Below are 17,134 nucleotides of genomic sequence, written 5' to 3'. Positions count from 1 at the left end.
AGGCAGCTCGGCGCCGGCACCCCTTCACTCCCGGCCGGCAGGGGGCGTCGCGTGGGGTCGCTGCGCTCCGGGGGGCGGGACTGTGGGGGGGGGGTACCTGGGGGCGGGGGCAAAGTGGGAGCGGCGTGGCCAAGTGCTGGGGGGCGGGCAGCGTAGGGGCAGCCCTGTGGGGGTCGGTGGGTGCGAGGGCCGGGCGGGGCTGGTGGCAGGAGGAAGCCCCCCACGCCCCTGACCCTCAACCCGCCCATTCTTGGGCAACGCGCCTGACGCAGCACCAGGCTGCTTGATCCCCCACCCCGGCCACGCCACGCCACGCAGAGACCACGCGGGGCTGGCAAAGCACGAGGTTTATTGGTCGAGGTCAGGATTCAGCCATGGTCCGGTGGATCCAGGCCAGTGCGTGCTGCACACTGGTGTAGAAGCTGAACTTGGCGGCGGAGCAGGTGCGGTCGTAGGTGAGGATGCCGGCCGCGTACCACGTGTCGTCGTCAGGGTCATGCACGGCGAAGGCGCCGCCCGCGTCCCCATGGCAGGTGTCCCCGCGCAGCTCGCTCGTGCCCACGCAGAAGGTGCCGGGGCCCAGGTCGGGCGCCACGCCGAGGGGGCTGCCGCCCGCATAGTACTCAGCGCAGAGGCTGGTGTCGACCACGGGCAGCATGATGTAGCGCAGCCGCTCAGTGAAGGCCAGGGTGGTGCCCCTGCCCCAGCCCGCCACGTAGCCCACGCGCCCCACCTCCAGGAAGTCCTTGTGTGCCAGGCAGATGGGCAGAACCTCAGGCCCCAGCGGCACTGGGTGCTGCAGCTTGAGCAGTGCCAGGTCGGTGATGCTGGTGGAGGTGGAGCCGCAGGTGGAGTTGCAGTTGGTGGAGTTGAAGCTGGGGTGCAGGACCACACGCTCCACAGTGCCCGTGGGCAGTTGTCCCTTGGAGCCCAGAAAGAGCTGCAGAGTGGGGGCGATGTCCTCAGGGCTGACGCATGCTTTTTGTCCCAGGTAGACGTTCCTGGCCGTGGTCAGCACCCACCGGTCACTGATGAGCGTGGCCCCCGCCACAAGGTTGCGTGGCAATACCAGCCGGCCCTGCCATGGGAACAGGCCCTTACCGGACAGATGGCCACCGATGATGCGCTGCAACTGCCGCGGCGGGTTCTTGGGTTTCCCGCACACTGCGAGGCAAGCACCAGCGTCAGCTGCAGCTGGCGCACAGCCCCCACAGGCCTCACAGCCCCCCAGGCTGCCTCCTTCCTGCGCTGCCAGGTCCCAGCAGGGGACGCTGGGGACAGGCAACAGCCCCTCCCAGAGTGGGTCCGGTCCACTGCACTGCACGGTGACGGCGGCAGCGAGGTGGGCCTAGTTTCATGTCGAGGGCACAGCCCCACAGATGCTGGGCACCCCCTGCCCCGGGCTCACCTGGCTCACAGACAGGCGGCTCAGCCCCAGCGTCGTGGTTCACCCACAGGCCCATCTCATTACACTGGTACAAGCCTGGCAGGAAGAGACGCAGTCAGGACCAGCTGCCACAGGCACAGAGAAGGCCCTGCACCCCCTGCCCATCGCCTGGCTGGGACAGGCCTGGCCGCAGTGCTCACCATTGCCAGGGCCGTGCAGGCGGTAGTAGGGGTCGCAGTGGTAGTGGACAATGTGCTCCCCCTGCTCATTCTCCATGGACCTGTTTTCCATGTGCCCGTGCTCGATCTTTGTGGGCTCTGGGCAGCGCTGGCCTGTGGGGCGGACAAGTCCTCAGCACACTGCCGTGTTACCCGTCCCAGCCTCTTCCCCGGCATATCCCAGACCCCATCCCCCCAAGGCCCCTGCCCCTACCATTGGTGCCTGGGCCCTCGCTGGCGGTGGCGAGCACCCCCCACACCGAAGTGGCAATCAGCAGCATCAGGGCCCTGCATGAAGAGCCGTGTGAGCGGAGCAGCCCAGGCCTTTGGTGTCAGGCTGAGAATCCTCCCGTCCCCTGGGTCCCATGAGCTTGGGGCTTGCTCAGCCCACTGGAACCTGCTGGGGCACAGAGCTGCAGGCTTCCCCACAGCAGTGCCACAGCTGGGGTGCAGTTGTTTCAGGAAGTCACTTACTGCCTGAAGCCCGTGTCCTAGCCCCCCCAGTGCCTACCACACCCTCCCACCCGGCCCCAGCAGCTGAAGACCCTATCCCCTGGGCCCCAGAGCAGCTGCACCACTCACCCCATCACCGTGGCTTGCTGTTCTGGCTGCTGCAGCTGCCTGTGCAGGGGGAATCCCTCCACGATGCCTTTATTCCCCCGTGCAGCCTTGCCAGCACTGGGCCGCAAACAAACTGTAGGCAGCTGCCCAGGTGCTTCCAGCACCCGGGCACTGCCCAGAATTGATGCAAGGGGCAAGGGGGACAGCGGGGGAGGTGCGTGTTGGGAAACTCCTCTGCATCCAGCTGGCGGTATGCCCAGGCCAGGCCCCTTGCCACCGCAGCTGGCTGCACAGCAGGGCCCAGGCAGCAGCAGCCAGCAAGGGGCACTAGCCGCAGACCCCTGGTCCAGGAAGGCTGCAGTAGCTCAGCCCTGCGCCCAGCCCGGAGGGCCCGGAGGTAAGTCCGCTCTTAACGCCCCTGGATTGGGCTCCTGATGCTAGACCCATGGGGGTCACACCAGGGCCCTGGGAGAGGCCATCTACCTACCAGGGACAGGGGCACCCACAGCCCAGCCTGCCCCCCTGCCAGCCCAGGATCCCAGGCTGGAGGGGGGGGCTGCAATAGGCATGTCCTTGTCCCCCTGCACCCAGCTCAGCTGGCCCCGGTCTGGTGTTTGCTCAGATCAGGACGTGCTGTTCTCTTGTTTTGGGAACTGGCAAGAGTGATTTTTGGCCAGGGCGGGGGCAGGGGACCAGTGCTTTTCCCTTTGTTTGTTCTGGGAATTGTAGTGCAAGGATGTTCCCATCCCTTCCCCTGCTGGGTGCCAAATGGGCTGGAGCAGCTGGTGCTGTTTGCCGTAGCCGTGGGGCTGCCAGGAAGCCAGGTGCAGTGCTCTGTGCCAGGGCCCACCCCTCCGCCTCTGCCCTGCGGCACCATCCCTGCAGCCCAATAGGGCTGGGGGCTCAGTGCAGCTCCCCTGGCCCTACGCTGCCCAGGCCTTGTGTGGGGGTCCTGTGGCTCCAGTGATCACCCAGCGGCAAACAGGACAGAGGATCCAGGGCTGCACGCAGCAAGAAGGATGTGAAGCAGGCCTGAGGAGCCCTGGGGCAGTGCCGACGGGGTCCAGGCCACCTGGGACAGGCTGGAAGGGGCAGCAGAGGCCACAGGGCAGCAACCACAGCTCAAACCAGGCTAGAGGTGGTCGTGCCCAGGGGACCTGGGCGAGGTAGCGCAGGGAAAGGGCAGCTCCTTTGACCCCAGCAAGCTCCTGGTCAAGGCCATGACAGAGCCTGCAGCTGGGTGGGAGCCTGCTGGGGCAGGGGGGCCGGGAGGTCTCACACCCCAAGGGCAGCACGACAGCAGCTGAGCGGAGCCCCCTTCACTCAGCCACCCTATGCTGACCGGAGGTGGGGCAGCACCCGGGGCAGACCTGACCTGTCTGCATTCAGCTGAGCGCCCCCCAGGCCGGCACAGCCTGGCACAGGCAGAGCTCCCACCAGGCCGCTCGCACGGAACCAGCTCCAGGGCAGTGCTGACCCACAGGCAACGGGCCCAGGATCGAGGGCACAGGCCTGCCCACCTCTGCCACCCCCCATACAGCAGAAGCAGGGAAGTGGGAGATGCCATGCCAGGGCCCTGTCCTTCCTGCTCAGGGACCTCCTTGCCAGGCCCATGCAGGCCCCCTCCTCCCCACTGCTGAGACATGAGCACAGGTCCCAGGGCAGGCACGGAGCAGCAGCAAAGGAAGGATGAGGCCGATGGGGGTGAGCAAGCACCAAGTTTAATGGCAGGAAGCAAAAACCGAACGTGAGCCCGTGCATCCCCCGAGCTGGGGAGATATCAGCCCCCACAGGGTCAGGCACAAGAGACCCCAGCCCAGGGAAGGGCACAGCTGAGCACCGGGGACAGTGCCAGAGGTAGCAGAGGGGGCCACAGCAGCCCAGGCGATTCCTCCCGCCACAAAGGGCTGGAGGCTGGGCACTGCCACCCTCTCCCGTGGCCCCAGCGCGGGGCTCCACGCCGGCCCCAGAGGCTGCGCGAGCATGGGCGACGCTCAGATCAGCTGCCCCAAGGCCCCTTCACCAGGCCTCCCGGAGGCAACCCGGGCATGGGGCCCGAGCTCCTGCAGCACCCTGCACCTGCCTGGGGGCCTCGGGCTGGAGTCCAGATCACTTCACACTCACGGTGGTGCCAACAGCTGGCCTTCAGGCCCCCGCAGCTCCTCTGAGCCAGGCTCAAGTGTCCAGGCCCAGGCCCTGTGACCCTCAGGGCCGATGATCTGCCCCAACAGCCTCCGTGACACTGGCAAAGCCCTGCTTCCTGCAGCGAGACGAGGGTACCGTGATCCCGTGGCCCAAGCTCAGAGCCAGCTGCCAGCCTCACACCCGCCCTGACCCTGAACTCACGGCTGTTCACCCAGCACCGCAGCTGTGAGGACCAGACCCAGATGGGGCCAGGGCACCCGCAGCAGCACTGCTAGCGAGAGGCCTCCCAACCCCTTGGGCACGGCGTGGGCAGCTCCTCCCAGCCTCCAGCTGCCCCATCCACAGACTGGGGCCCAGACAGGCGGGAGGGCCTCAGTGCCCCCGCTGCATGTACCGGCCCCCCCCGCACTCACCGCAGCAGCGCAGCCAGCTCCCGCTTCACGGTGCCCACCACGGGGGGCCCGCGGTAGGTGAGCGCCGTGTACAGCTGCACCAGCGACGCCCCAGCTCGGATCTTGTCCAGTGCATCCTGCCCACTGCTCACACCGCCCACGCCGATGATGGGCACGCGGCCTGCAAGCAGGGGAGGAGGTCAGCACCGGGCAGAGGCAGGAGTCAGCCCCTGGGCCCTGCACCACCCAGTACCTTGGGTAAGGCAGTACATCTCACGCACGGTCTCCGTGGAGAGGTCCCGCAAGGGCTGCCCACTCAGCCCCCCTGGCTCTGCGCGTGCCGCACCGTGCAGGCCACTGGGGCGGCTCACAGTGGTGTTGGTGACGATCAGCCCATCGACCCCCAGCTGGGAGAGACACAGGGCATCAAGGGGTCTCCCCACAGCCCCTTGCCCGCGACTAGAGCCCCTGCCCTGTGCAGGGGCAGGCAGAGCTGCCTGGCTGGGGGCTGCCAGATCCAGGCACGGTTAGCGCCAAGGGGCATGACCTCTGCCTCTGGCTGGGGGCCATGCCTGGGCCCTGACAAAGCAAAGATTAAACCCGGACCAGCCCAACATGGCCCTGCTGGACCTGCCAAGGGGGCTCTGCAGCACCCCTCTCTGCAGCCCGAGCAGCAGGTGCCTTCCTGGGCCCCAGATCCCCATGCTGCCCTGTCGGCACTGCCTCACTTCGCTCACGACACTGGCGATGTCCTGCTTGTCCTGCGCACTGAGGTCGGGTGCAATCTTCACCAGCACAGCCGGCTTCGGCACGCAGGGCAGCGCATCCCGCTCCTCCAGCACCTGCAGAAGCTGGGCTGTGACCACTAGGTAGTGCCGGCCTGGCCCAGGCCAAGCTCACCCCCATGCGGCCGCAGCCACTGCCCAGGGGAGAACAGGGCATTGCCCGAGCAGGGAGAAGACAGCCTGGTGAGCCAGAGCGCCCAGCAGCGGCGCAGCACACACAGCCCGGAGCAGGGTGCAGAGCGGAGCAAACTGGACCAGCACGACCACCCCCGGTAGAAAACCAACTGCACTCGCCAAGTGCTCGACCCCGTGTTCGGGCCCATCCCAGCCCCTGCCACACACCCATTTGGAGATGGCGGCACCCATCTCACCCCCTTGGAAAAGGGCCTGACTTCATGGACCCACCACAGGTGGCCCGTGCACACGAGGCCCCGGGAGCCGGGCGGTCGCTCACCTTGCCCAGGAGGCAGCGCAGCTCTGCTCTGCCCTGCAGGTCCCGCAGCCCCGGGGTGTTGGGGCTGGACACATTCACCACCAAGTAGTCAGCGAGCGGGCCCAGCACCCGCACCCCAGCCACGTAGTCGGCCACGGCATCCACCGAGCTCTTGTTCTTGCCCAGGTTGATCCCGAGGGGCTGCCCCGCTGCAGCACACGGGCACTGGTCGGCCGCCAGGTCCCTGCCCCAGGCCACGAGACACAGCGCCCACCCCCAAGACAGGCGAGGTACAACGCAGAGGCACGAACGCTGCCAGCTGCTGGGACCCAGAGCCAGCACCGGGCTCACAGAGCAGGGCCAGACCAGTGCTGGGCCGTGGCAGGGAGCCCCCCAGGCCTCAGCCACTGCCATGCGGCCCCAGAGCCACCCAGACCCGAGCGGCAGCGGGAAGGACCCCCAAGATGCAGGCAAGCTTGTGGCACAGGGTTGTGGCCTTGCGTGTCCCCCAAGCAGTGCAGCCCTGCTGCCCCCGCTACCCAGATGAACCCCCGGCCCACAGCGCCCTCCACCTGCGGTCAGCCGCAGCTGCGCATCCTGCCGGGCTCGAAGACGGCGCTCCACGGCAGCGTGCCCGTGGCTGTTGAACCCATACCTGCAATAGGTGAGGAAGGGGGCCTCAGCTGGGGCAGGCCTGGGCCTCCAGCACCGCCAGGAGCCCTGGGGCCCGCCCCGCCAGGCCACAAAGCCCAGCCGCCCCGGCCCTGCGCCCACCTGTTGATGACGGCCTGGTCCTCGGGCAAGCGGAAGACGCGGGGCCGGGGGTTGCCGTCCTGGGGCTGGGGCGTGACGCTGCCGACCTCCACGAAGCCGAAGCCCAGGCGGTAGAGCCCATCCACCGCCTCCCCATGCTTGTCAAAGCCGGCAGCCAGCCCCACCGGGTTGCGGAACCGCCGGCCCAGCACCTGCACCTCCTGCGGGAGCGCGGCCGTGAGCGCCCGCAGGCCCAGACCCACGGGCCCCCTGCACCACGGTGGGGAGTGGGAAGCAGGCAGGGACTCACCCCGGGCACCCCCAAGCACGGAGCAGCCCGTGTACATATGTGACTGCACGCACACAGGTGCGTGCGAACACATGGAGGGGAGCACCGCGGACAGACACATGCACAGGCGGACGTGCAGAGCCGTACACAGACACGCGGAGGCGTTCACGCACGTGCGGACGCGTGCGCAGACAGACGTGCGGACACGTGCGCGCAGACAGACGCGCGTGCGGGCGCGCGCGCGCGGCGGCACCCACCAGGCAGTCGGGGTCTCGCGCGCGGTCGCGCGGGTGCAGCCCCAGGCGCAGCAGCCGCAGCGCCAGCCCGTGCGCCGCCTCCGGCCCCGCCGCCCGCTGCAGCGCCGGCATCAGCCGCTCCGCGTAGAACCGCTCGTCGCCCGCGGCCGCCAGCGCCGCCGCGCCCAGCAGCGCCCCGCCGCCCAGCGCCGCCGCCGCCCAGCGCAGCCGCTGCGAACACCGCAACCGCAACCTCAGCGCCGCGGGCCGGGCCGGGCCCAGCCGCGCCCGCAGCCCCGCGCCCGGGGAGGGGAGACACCCACCCGCAGCCCCAGCGCCATCGCCGTGCCCCGCCCCGCACTTCCGCGCAGCGCGGCCCGCCGACTGGTGGCGACTCGGCCCGAACAGCCAATCGCCGCGCGCTCTGCCGAGGGGCGGGGCCTCGCGCAGCGGATGAGCCCCGCCCCCTGCGCCCCCGCTGGGCTCGACCCGGGACGGGGCCGGGCGACCCCCGCCCCGCGCGGGCCCGGGCACGTGGCGCTCGCCGCAGCCGTGCGGGCGCGTGCTCCCGCTGCCCCGCAGCCCCGGGCGGGCGGCCCCGCGGGCGCCGCCTGGTGTCTGCGGCCGGGCTCTGCACAGGGGCGCGGGGCGGCTGCGGCCGGCCGGGGCCGGGAGGGACCTGCGTCCCGGGCCCAGCCAAGTGCGGGCGCGGCCCATCACGGCGCCGGGCTGCACAGGCCAGGCGCCGGCAGGGCCGTCCCGGGACACCAGGCCCGGCCCCGGCGTCAGCCCCGGCGCTCAGCGGAGGCTGCAGCTCCGCGGGCACGGGCTCGCCCGCGGGCCGCGGCAGGCGCAGGACCCAGGTCCGGGGCTGCCTGACGCGCGGGGACGCTGCACATCCCGGGCGGCGGGCGGTCCCGTGCCGGCCGCTGCGTAAACACTGCGCCCGCGCAGGCCCCCCGGGCTGCAGCTGCCTGCGCTGCCGGGGCTTTGTTTGCGGCAGATCAGATCATCCAGCACCTGCTGCCGTAGACAAAGGCCCCGCTGGGCATAAAAGGAGGGCCAGCAGGAGCCGGCCACGGGCCGTGGGGCTGCGCACCGGGATGCAGACACGGCTCTGGCTCTGGCTCTGGCTCTGGCTGGGGGCCAGCGTTGCCTGCGCAGGCACCACCCTGAGCCCCCCCCAGCCACGGCGGTGCCTGGGTAACAGCTGCTATGAGTTCGTCAGGCTGCAACTCAGCTTCTGGGAAGCACGGGGCTGGTGCCAGGCTGGCGGCGGGCGCCTAGCGCACCCCTCGCACCTCGCTGCGTGGCCCCCCATGCGCAGCCGCCATGGGAAGGGGCAGAGGTGGTGGATCAGCCTGACCGAGCCAGGCAAGGGGCTTGGGGGCAGGAGCCGGAGCTCTGGGCCTTCCTCGTGCCTCCCTCCGCCACCTTGCCCAGGCCCAGGCCGCAGCAGCGCAACACACGGCATCTCCTCCACTGAGCTCCCGGGCAGAGGGGCAGCCGTGGCCACGCGGCCCCCACCCGCCAGCTGCAGCTACCTTGTCTGGGCCTCAGGCGCCGTCCGTGCTGGGAGAGGCTCATGCGCGCAGGAGCTGCGCTTCATCTGCCGTTTCGGTGAGTGCCGGCCTAGGCTGCGGCTGCGGCTGCGGCTGCCCCTGCGCAGGGCTGTGGCTGCAGGACCACCGTGCTCAGGGCCACGGGGGAGCAGGGCCGCATGGCGCACAGGCTGCTCTAGGCCCGGGCACGTGGGGCACAGCGCCGCAGGCAACAGGGAAGGGGGCTCTGGCTCCTGCCCCCACTGCGTGGGGCCAAGCCCTGCTTCCTACCCGGGCCAGACAGAGTAGCTGACGCCACCGCCCCAGCCCGGGGCCATAGGACTTGGCGCTTACGAGAAATCGCCTGCAGGGCTCTGGGGCCCTGTGGGACACGCTGGTCCCTGCATTGTGCTCTCCCCAGACAGGGGCCTGAGTGACGTGCGCCAAGCCGGGATGAACCACAGCAGAGCCCCCTCAGGTAGGGACCCACCTGCTCGGGGGCCAGTGCATGGCCTGCGTCACGCCAGCTGGCCTGTCCTGGCTGTGGTGCCAAGACAGCAGCCCTGGGGCAGCCAGGCTATGCTGTGCCAGCGCAGGGGCTGGGCTGAGCCAGCTGCCTTCCTCGGTGGAGTCCAGCCCCAACCTCCCGGAGGGAAGGACAGCAGCTGCGGGGAGTGACTGGGAGCGAGGGTCGTCTCTTGCTCCCCAGCTGCTTCCCCCCACAGGGCACCGCCCGTGGCGCAGGGACACGGACGCAGCTAGGGCGGATGATGACAATGCTGACAAGGGTGACGGCCGTGACGATAACAAGGACGGTGATAAGGAGGATGGCAATGATGTGCCCCAGGGGCCCACCCCCCACCACCTCACACCTCCCAGGCCCCGCCTCACTCCCCCACCCATGACACACTTCACCGTGCGGCCCACCCCCAAAGTGCCCGCCTCATCGTGGCCAGGACAGGCCATGCCGTCAGCCACACCAGGGTCGCCTGCCCCCCCCGCCGGCTCCGTCCTGGGCCAGTTCACGCTCAGTCCTCGGGCTCTGCTCCAGAGCCTCCCAGCAGGGCTGGCAGCACAGGTAGGGGCTGGCAGCCCATGTGCTCTCCCTGGCCAGGTCTCTGGAGCTGGGGTGGTGGGGGCCTCCAGCCCTGCTGCTCCCAGGCCCAAGGACCGGCTGACCAGCCACGTACTCGGGCCCTGCAGGCCGTGGAGGATGCGGTGCTGGGCTTTGGCCGGGCTGTCCGTGGCATCCGCTGCCTCCCGGAGCTGCAGCAAGCCTGCCACATCCTCCAGCGCCTGACAGAGGCACCACCGCTGCTGTCCCCGGTGGCACAGGTACAGCGGGGCTGGGGCGGGGTGCCTGCTCCAGGGCCCTGCCTGCCCGAGCTCCCCCCCACCCACCCAGCTCCATGTCCCCAGAGAGAGGCGGGCGCGTCACTCCTGCACCTGAGCTCACAGCTGCTGCAGACTCCTGGACCCTGCAACAGCAGCCACCCGGCCGCCGCCACCGCCACCGCGGCTGCCACCGCCCTCTTCCAGGCTTTCAGCAACATCCTGATGGCGCTGGACTCCACCACAGGCACCCCTGGCTCAGCCTTGCAGCAGGTAGGTCCCAGGGGCTGGGACAGGGGGCATCAGACTGGGCGAACACCCTCCAGCCCAGCCTCTGGCAGTGCCTGGCCCCACTGCCCCTGCTGGGGCTCTCCCTCTCACCTCCTGACGATGGGAGGACCGGCCCGATGCTGCCTGTGGGAGTGCCAGTGACCGCTCTTCTTGGTGCCACGTGCTGCAGGCCCTGGAGGACACCCTGGCTGCGCTGCCCCTTGTGCAGATGATGCTGTGGCACAGCCACAACACAGGGACCCCTGTGACTGTGAGCACGCCCACTGTGGCAACACAGCTCAGCAGGTACCGGGGGTGCTGCAGTGGAGCATGGACGGCTGGCAAGGGGTGAGGTCCAGTGCCATGCATGGACCTGGTCCCTCCCTTGCAGCTGTGGCATCACTTGCCTGCCCCTAAGTTCACACCACCTGGCCCAGCCATGCCCGCTGGACGTGACCTTCCCGACTGCCTCGGTGCTGGCCACGTTCCTGCCTGCACACCTCGACGTGCAGCTCCAGGTGGGCTGGCACACGGTGCCCCAGACTATCGCTCTCCCCAGACCGAGCTGCAGCGCTGGGGCACGCGCGGAGCTCAGCGTGAGCTGCAAGCCCCAGAGCGGCTGGGCCCGGAGCCCAGCCCAAGCCCGGCTGCAGGCTTGGTGCTGCCAGCTGCCCCTGGAGCGGGCAGCTCAGGGTGTCTCTGCCTGCAGCTCACGGTCGTGGCTCTCAACCCCTTCAAACACCTGGACGGGACAGAGATCAGCAGCGTGGGCAGCGTTTCCCTCACCTCGGCCCATGGTGCCCTGGACGTGCACAGCCTGCGGGAGGAGATTGAGGTGCGGCCCGGGGGGCACTGCCTGGGGGGGCCCATCCCCGGCCCTGGGCCCCCAGTGCCCGCCGAGCAGCAGGCTGCCGGCCTTCCCCAGCCCTGGCCTCCACTCGCCCCTGCAGGTCGGCCTGTGGCGGGATGAGGCCGCGGCGCCGGTCCCCACGTGCCTCAACCTCAGCGCCCAGCACTTCCACGTGGAGCTGAACCTCACGTCGGCAGAGGACGCCCTGCTTGTGCACGTGCAGCCCGATGCCCCCCTGCCCGTTGACCTCTACCTGGGCTTCGGCCACCCGCCCAACCGCACCCACTTCCTGTCCAGCACCACGCTGCCCGGGCGCCGCAGCCCGCCCCGCGGTAGGCCCCGTCCTGCCCAGCTCTGTGCCGCCTGGCCTGGCCTGGCAGCCCCGTGCGACGCCCCTCTCCCTGTGCCCAGGAGACGCCTACACCTGGGCGCTGCCGCCGGAGAGGCTGTGGCCCGGCCCCGGGCGCTACCACCTCATGGCCGTCGTGGCGCGGAGCCCGGAGCAGGGGCCCGTGGGGGTCTCGGTCACCACGGCCACCACGCGCTGCTACTTCTGGGACCAGCGCCGGCGGGCCTGGGCCGCGGGCGGCTGCCGGGTGAGCGGAGCGGGGGGCGCCGGGCCGCGGGCACAGCAGGAGGCACTGACAGCCCGTCTCGCAGGTGGGGCCCGGCAGCGACGCGGGCAGCACCCGGTGCCTGTGCAACCACCTCAGCTTCTTCGGCAGCTCCTTCCTGGTCGTGCCCCGCACCGTGCGCCTGCAGGACGCGGGGCAGCTGCTCGCCCGCGTGCCCGGCAACCCCGTGGGGGCGGCGCTGCTGGGCAGCCTGCTGCTGGCCTTCAGCCTGGCCGGCCTCTGGGCCTGGCGGAGCGACCGCGCCGACGCCCGACAGGTGTGCGGGCCGGGCCGCGGGCCGGGGCCGCGGGCGCCGCGCGGGGCCTCACGCTGCTCCCGCGGCCGCAGGCGGAGCTCGTCCTCGTCCCCGACAGCGACCCCGGCGCCACGGCGCGCTACGCGGTGCAGGTGCACACGGGGCTCCGCCGCGGCGCCGGCGCCACCGCGCAGGTAGGAGCCCGCGCCCCCCCCGCCGCGCCCCCCCCCCCCCGCCGCGCGGCCCCGCTGACGGGCTCGGGGCGCAGGTGGCGCTGACGCTGTACGGGGCCGAGGGCCGCAGCGGCCCGCACCTCCTGCGCGGGCCCGGGCAGCGCGTGCTGCGGCGCGGCGGCGCCGACGTCTTCGTGCTGGGAGCGCGGCGGCGCCTGGGCGAGCTGCGCGGCCTGCGGCTCTGGCTGCGGGGCGCCGGGGCCTGGTGAGCGGGGAGCGGGGGGCGGCGGGAGGGCCGGGCCGGGCCGGGCCGCACGAGCCCCGCTTGCCCGCTGCGCTCCCGCAGGTACGTGAGCCGCGTGGCCGTGGCCGAGGCGGGCGCGGGGCGCGCGTGGCTCTTCCCGGGCGGCGCGTGGCTGTGCGCGGGGCGGCCCGACCGCGTCCTCGCCGCCGCCGCCCCCGGCGCCCGCACGGCCCGCCGCCGCCTGCTGCGGGCCGGGCTGGGCGCGGCGCTGGCCCGCGAGCACCCGTGGCTGTGGGCGCTGGCGCGGCCGCCGCCCGGGCCCTGGCGCTTCCCGCGCGCCCGGCGCCTGCTCGGCCTGTGCGCGCTGCTGCTGGGCGGCCTGGCGCTCAACCTGCTCTTCTGGCGGGGCCCCGCGCCCGCCCCCGGCCCCGGCCCCGCAGCCGAGCTGGCGGCCGCCGCTCTCACGGCGCTGGCGCTGCTGCCGCTCGGCCTCGTCGTGCCCGTCCTGGCCCGGGCGCCGCCGCCCCGCGCCCGCCCCGCGCCCGCAGCCCCCAGGTGAGTGCGGGCCGGGGCCGGGATCGGGACCGGGGCTCCTCGCCCGCCTCGGCCCGCGCCCGCCGGCCCCGGAGGCCTGCCTGTGCGGCGCGGCGCGGCGCGGCGCGGGGCGGGGCGGGGCGGGGCGGGAGCTGAGGGCGCGGTCTGGTCCCTGCAGCCCGCGCGGGGCAGCTGCGGCGCTGCCCGAGCCGGCGGCGCTGGAGGCGTTGGGGCCGCGGCCGGAGCTCGCCGCCGCCGCCCGGGACCTGCTGGAGCGGGAGCGGGAGCAGCGCGGCCCCGACGGGGCGGGAGGGTCCCGGCCGCTCCGTTGCAGCGAGACCAGCGTGGTGCTGCAGGCCGGGGCCGGGGCCGGGGCCGCGGCCGGGCTGCTCGCGGCGGCGGGCTGGGCCGTGCTGGGTGCGGGCAGCCTGGTCGCCGCCGCCTACACGCTGCTGCTGAGCCTGAAGCTGGAGCGCGCCGCGGCCGCGAGCTGGGTGCGCTCCGCGGGGCTGTCGCTGCTGCAGAGCGCGCTGGTGCAGCCGCTCAAGGTACGGCCCGGCCCCTGCGCCCCGCTCCGGCCTCTCGCCCGGCCCGGCCCGGCCCGGCCCGGCCCGGCCCGGCCCGGCCCGACCCGCCCCCCCCGTCCCGTCCCGTCCCGCAGATCGCGGCGCTCCGGCTGCTGCGCTCCGAGCTGCGGCCGCGCTGGCTGTGGCACGAGGCGGCGGGGGACCCGCAGCTGCGCAGGGCGCTGGCGCTGCTCGGTGAGTGCCGCGGACCGGGGCGCGGGGCCGGGGGCGCGTGGGTCCCGGCCTGCGCTGACTCCCCGCCCCGCAGAGGCCTCGCCCCGCCTGGAGCTTCCCGCCGCCCGCGACCGCAGCGACCCCGTGTACCGGCCGCCGCCGCCGCCCGCCCGCCGCCCGCCCCGGGACCGCGCCCGGCGCCGCTACCCGCAGCTCCGCGAGACCGTGGGTACGGGCCGGGGCCCCGGGTCGGCGGCGGCCGCGGGACAAGCCGGAGCCCCGGGCTGACCCGCCGCCGCTCCCCGCAGGGCAGGCGCTGTGGCTGGCGGCGCTGTGCGCGCTGTGCGGGGCGGAGCGGAGCCCGGCCCAGCCGCTGCTCGCCCGCGCCCTCGGCCCGGGGCTCCGCGGCCTCGGCCCCGTGCGGGAGCCGCCCGCCTTCTGGGCCTGGGCCGAGCGCGCGCTGCTGCCCGCCCCGGACGGGGCCCGCCCCGGTGAGCTCCGCGCGGGCGGGGCGGGGCGGGGCGGGGCGCGGGGGTGCCGGGGCGCGGGTCCGGGCAGGCCCCGGGTCAGCGCTGGGGGCTGTGCGGGGCTCGGCCCGCGTGTGCCCGAGCTGCTCGCCCGCGCCCCCGCAGGCCTGCTGGCGGACGGGCCCTCGCTGCTGCTGGGCGCGGTGCGGCTGCGGCAGGTGCGGGCGCGCCCGGGACCGCGCGTCTCCTGCCAGCTCCCGGACACGGCGGCCTACGGGCCCGGCTGGAGCGCCCCGCGCCCGCGCTCGCATCCGCACCCGTGGGCGCACCGGGATGCGGGCGGCGGCTACGTGGCCGAGCTGGGCGCCAACGCCAGCCACGCGCGCAGGTAGGCCGGGCCGCGCCGGGCCTGGGGGGACCCAGTCCCTGCCCGCCCACCCACCGCGCTTCCCCCCAGGCTGCTGCGGGCGCTGCGGGACGGCGCGTGGCTGGACGGCCGCACGTGCGCGCTGCGCCTCGACTTCACCGTCTACAACGCGGCCGCGGGACTGCTCGGCCTGGCCGCGCTCGAGCTGCGCGCCGACGGCCTGGGTGAGCCCCGCCCCGCAGCCCCCGCCCCGCACTGAGGCCGCCCCGCACTGAGGCCCCCCCCCCCGCCCCGCAGGAGCCCTGGTGCCGCGGGCCGAGCTGCTCCCGCTGCGGCTGCACGGCGGCGGCCCCGGCTTGGCCTGGCTGGCGCTCGGCCTCGGGCTGCTGCTGCTCCGCGCCGCGCGGCAGGTGAGGCGGGGACGGCGGGTCGCGGTGCGGGGGGTGCAGGCGGCGGTGACGGGCGCTGCGCGGGGCCGGGGTGCGGGGGGTGCGGGCGGCGGTGACGGGCGCTGCGCGGGGCCGGGGTGCGGGGGGTGCGGGCGGCGGTGACGGGCGCTGCGCGGGGCCGGGGTGCGGGGGTGCGGGCGGCGGTGACGGGCGCTGCGCGGGGCCGGGGTGCGGGGGGTGCGGGCGGCGGTGACGGGCGCTGCGCGGGGCCGGGGTGCGGGGGGTGCGGGCGGCGGTGACGGGCGCTGCGCGGGGCCGGGTTGCGGGGGTGCGGGCGGCGGTGACGGGCGCTGCGCGGGGCCGGGGTGCGGGGGGTGCGGGCGGCGGTGACGGGCGCTGCGCGGGGCCGGGGTGCGGGGGTGCGGGCGGCGGTGACGGGCGCTGCGCGGGGCCGGGGTGCGGGGGGTGCGGGCGGTGGTGACGGGCGCTGCGCGGGGCCGGGGTGCGGGGGGTGCGGGCGGCGGTGACGGGCGCTGCGCAGGGCCGGCGGCTGTGGCGGCAGCGGAGCGGCTACTTTCGCGACGGCGGGAACGCGCTGGAGCTGGGCACGGTGCTGCTGGCGCTCGCGGCCGTGGGGCTGCACGTGCAGCGCGGGGCAGTGCGGGATCGCCTCGTGGCCGAGCACCGCCGGGACCGCGGCAGGTGAGCGGCGCGGGGGTGGGGGACACGACAGGACACGGCGCCTCCTCCCGCCCGAGGGCGGCGGGACCACGGGCTCCGCTCCCGCAGGTTCGTCAGCTTCTCCCCCGCGGCCGAGCTGGACGCGGCGCTCACGCACGTGCTGGCTGCGCTGCTGGCGCTCGGCACCGCGCGGCTGTGCGGGCTGCTGCGCCCCGCGCCCCGCGCCCTGCGCCCTGCGCCGCGCCTGGCGGGACGGGGCCGCCTCCGCGCTCGCGCTGCTGCTGCTGCCGCTCGGCTCGGCGCTCGCGGTGAGGCCCGCACCCCGCCCGCAGCCCGCCCTCGCCCGGGCAGCGCGGGGCGAGGACTAACGCCGCCGCCCGCAGGGCACCACGATGCTGAGCTGGCGCCCCGCCGCCTCCCGCGCCTCCGCCTCCCTCCTCCGGCTCCTGGCCGGCTCCGGGGACGCCGCCGAGGTGAGCGCCCCGGCCCCGGCCCCGCCCCCCCCCGCCCCGCGCCCGCCGCTCACCCCCCGCGCCGCCCCCCGCAGGTGCGCAGCCTGGACCCGGCGCCAGCCGCGCTGCTCGCGGGCTGCAGCCTCGCCTCGCTCGTCTGCCTCGTGCTCGGCCTCGTGTCGGCGCTGCCCGCCGCCCGCCAGGTGCGCGCGGGGCCCCGCGGCCCGGGGGGGGTCGGGGCTGCCCGCGCCGGCCTCACCGCCCTTGCCCCCGCTGCAGGAGGACGCGCCGGAGCCGGAGCCGGCGCTGGTGCTGGAGCTGCAGCTGCTGCTGCGGGACTTCCGCAGCCTCTTGGGGATGCCGCACCCTGCGCCGCCCGCAGCCGCCCCGCCCTGAGCCCGCCTCGCCTGCCCCCGGCCACGATCTCCGGCCCGGCCCCCGCGGCGTCCCAATAAACGCAGCTCGGCGACGGCGGTGTGCGGTGCTGCGACGCGAGTCCCAGGGAGCCCCGTGGGCCCGAGCCGGCAGCACGAGGCCCCGCACAGCCCCGCAACTGCCTCTGCCGCGCCCAGGCCGAGCCCCAGCGAGGCTCGGCCTGCTGGGGGGAGCCGGGACCTCCCGGGGCTGCAGCCCCCAGCTCCCTGCCCCGCACTGCAACCTTGCCCCTGCCCGGGAGCCAACACCCTCCACCGAACAGCACCGCAGCCCCCGGCACCGAGGTGCTGACCCCTCCGCACACCCGCTCATGGCAGACTGGCCCATCCTCACCTGCCTGCGGGAGAGGGGCGGACAAGGACTCCCAGCCTGCCTGCTGCCTCCCCACCAGGCTGAGCTCCTACTGCCCTCAGCACAGGCCTCTTTGCCCAAGGGAGGCCCACAGCCGGGACCAAGGGAGCCTAGGAGCCCCTACGAGACACCAGGAAGCAGCTCCTGGCAGGGCATCGAGCCCCAGGGGCCTGGGTGAATCTGCCTCTGCCCTGCGTGTTAAATCTGTGCCCAGGACTGGCCCAGCGCTGGGGTTCAGC

At 73.9% G+C, this 17,134-nt stretch overlaps 3 protein-coding genes across 3 annotated transcripts; 1 reads left to right on the top strand and 2 right to left on the bottom strand.

Moving 5' to 3' along the window:
- Positions 1 to 332: 332 nt before the first annotated feature.
- LOC149856974 (haptoglobin-like) lies at positions 333 to 3,717 on the bottom strand. Its single transcript, XM_090061905.1, has 5 exons — positions 2,188 to 3,717; positions 1,820 to 1,893; positions 1,588 to 1,719; positions 1,409 to 1,483; positions 333 to 1,164 (listed from the first exon to the last, which is right to left on the bottom strand). Exons 1-5 carry the CDS (start codon positions 2,190 to 2,192, stop codon positions 362 to 364), a joined length of 1,089 nt encoding a protein of 362 aa, XP_089918031.1. The 5' UTR covers positions 2,193 to 3,717; the 3' UTR covers positions 333 to 361.
- Positions 3,718 to 3,867: 150 nt separating this feature from the next.
- Positions 3,868 to 7,646, bottom strand: DHODH (dihydroorotate dehydrogenase (quinone)). The gene is made up of 9 exons (XM_090061904.1): positions 7,523 to 7,646; positions 7,221 to 7,430; positions 6,696 to 6,895; positions 6,494 to 6,576; positions 5,943 to 6,130; positions 5,432 to 5,545; positions 4,957 to 5,110; positions 4,725 to 4,884; positions 3,868 to 4,426 (listed from the first exon to the last, which is right to left on the bottom strand). The coding sequence occupies exons 1-9, from the start codon at positions 7,538 to 7,540 to the stop codon at positions 4,372 to 4,374; spliced, it is 1,182 nt and encodes a 393-aa protein (XP_089918030.1). The 5' UTR covers positions 7,541 to 7,646; the 3' UTR covers positions 3,868 to 4,371.
- PKD1L3 (polycystin 1 like 3, transient receptor potential channel interacting) lies at positions 4,700 to 17,115 on the top strand. Its single transcript, XM_090063198.1, has 25 exons — positions 4,700 to 4,961; positions 5,899 to 6,585; positions 6,726 to 6,954; positions 7,348 to 8,819; positions 9,162 to 9,218; positions 9,466 to 9,818; positions 9,944 to 10,075; positions 10,160 to 10,345; positions 10,533 to 10,648; positions 10,734 to 10,860; positions 11,052 to 11,177; positions 11,293 to 11,524; positions 11,604 to 12,083; positions 12,155 to 12,500; positions 13,192 to 13,561; positions 13,675 to 13,774; positions 13,848 to 13,982; positions 14,062 to 14,244; positions 14,386 to 14,608; positions 14,678 to 14,811; positions 14,885 to 14,997; positions 15,518 to 15,678; positions 15,766 to 16,130; positions 16,205 to 16,312; positions 16,389 to 17,115. Exons 1-25 carry the CDS (start codon positions 4,700 to 4,702, stop codon positions 16,562 to 16,564), a joined length of 6,873 nt encoding a protein of 2,290 aa, XP_089919324.1. The 3' UTR covers positions 16,565 to 17,115.
- Positions 17,116 to 17,134: the final 19 nt, after the last annotated feature.

This window comes from Crocodylus siamensis, chromosome 9, assembly GCF_052110815.1.
Source record: "Crocodylus siamensis isolate JL-2025a chromosome 9, ASM5211081v1, whole genome shotgun sequence".
NCBI classification, from domain to species: domain Eukaryota; kingdom Metazoa; phylum Chordata; order Crocodylia; family Crocodylidae; genus Crocodylus; species Crocodylus siamensis.
The sequence above is the reverse complement of the archived record's forward strand: the minus strand, read 5'-3'. Positions and strand labels throughout refer to the sequence as shown.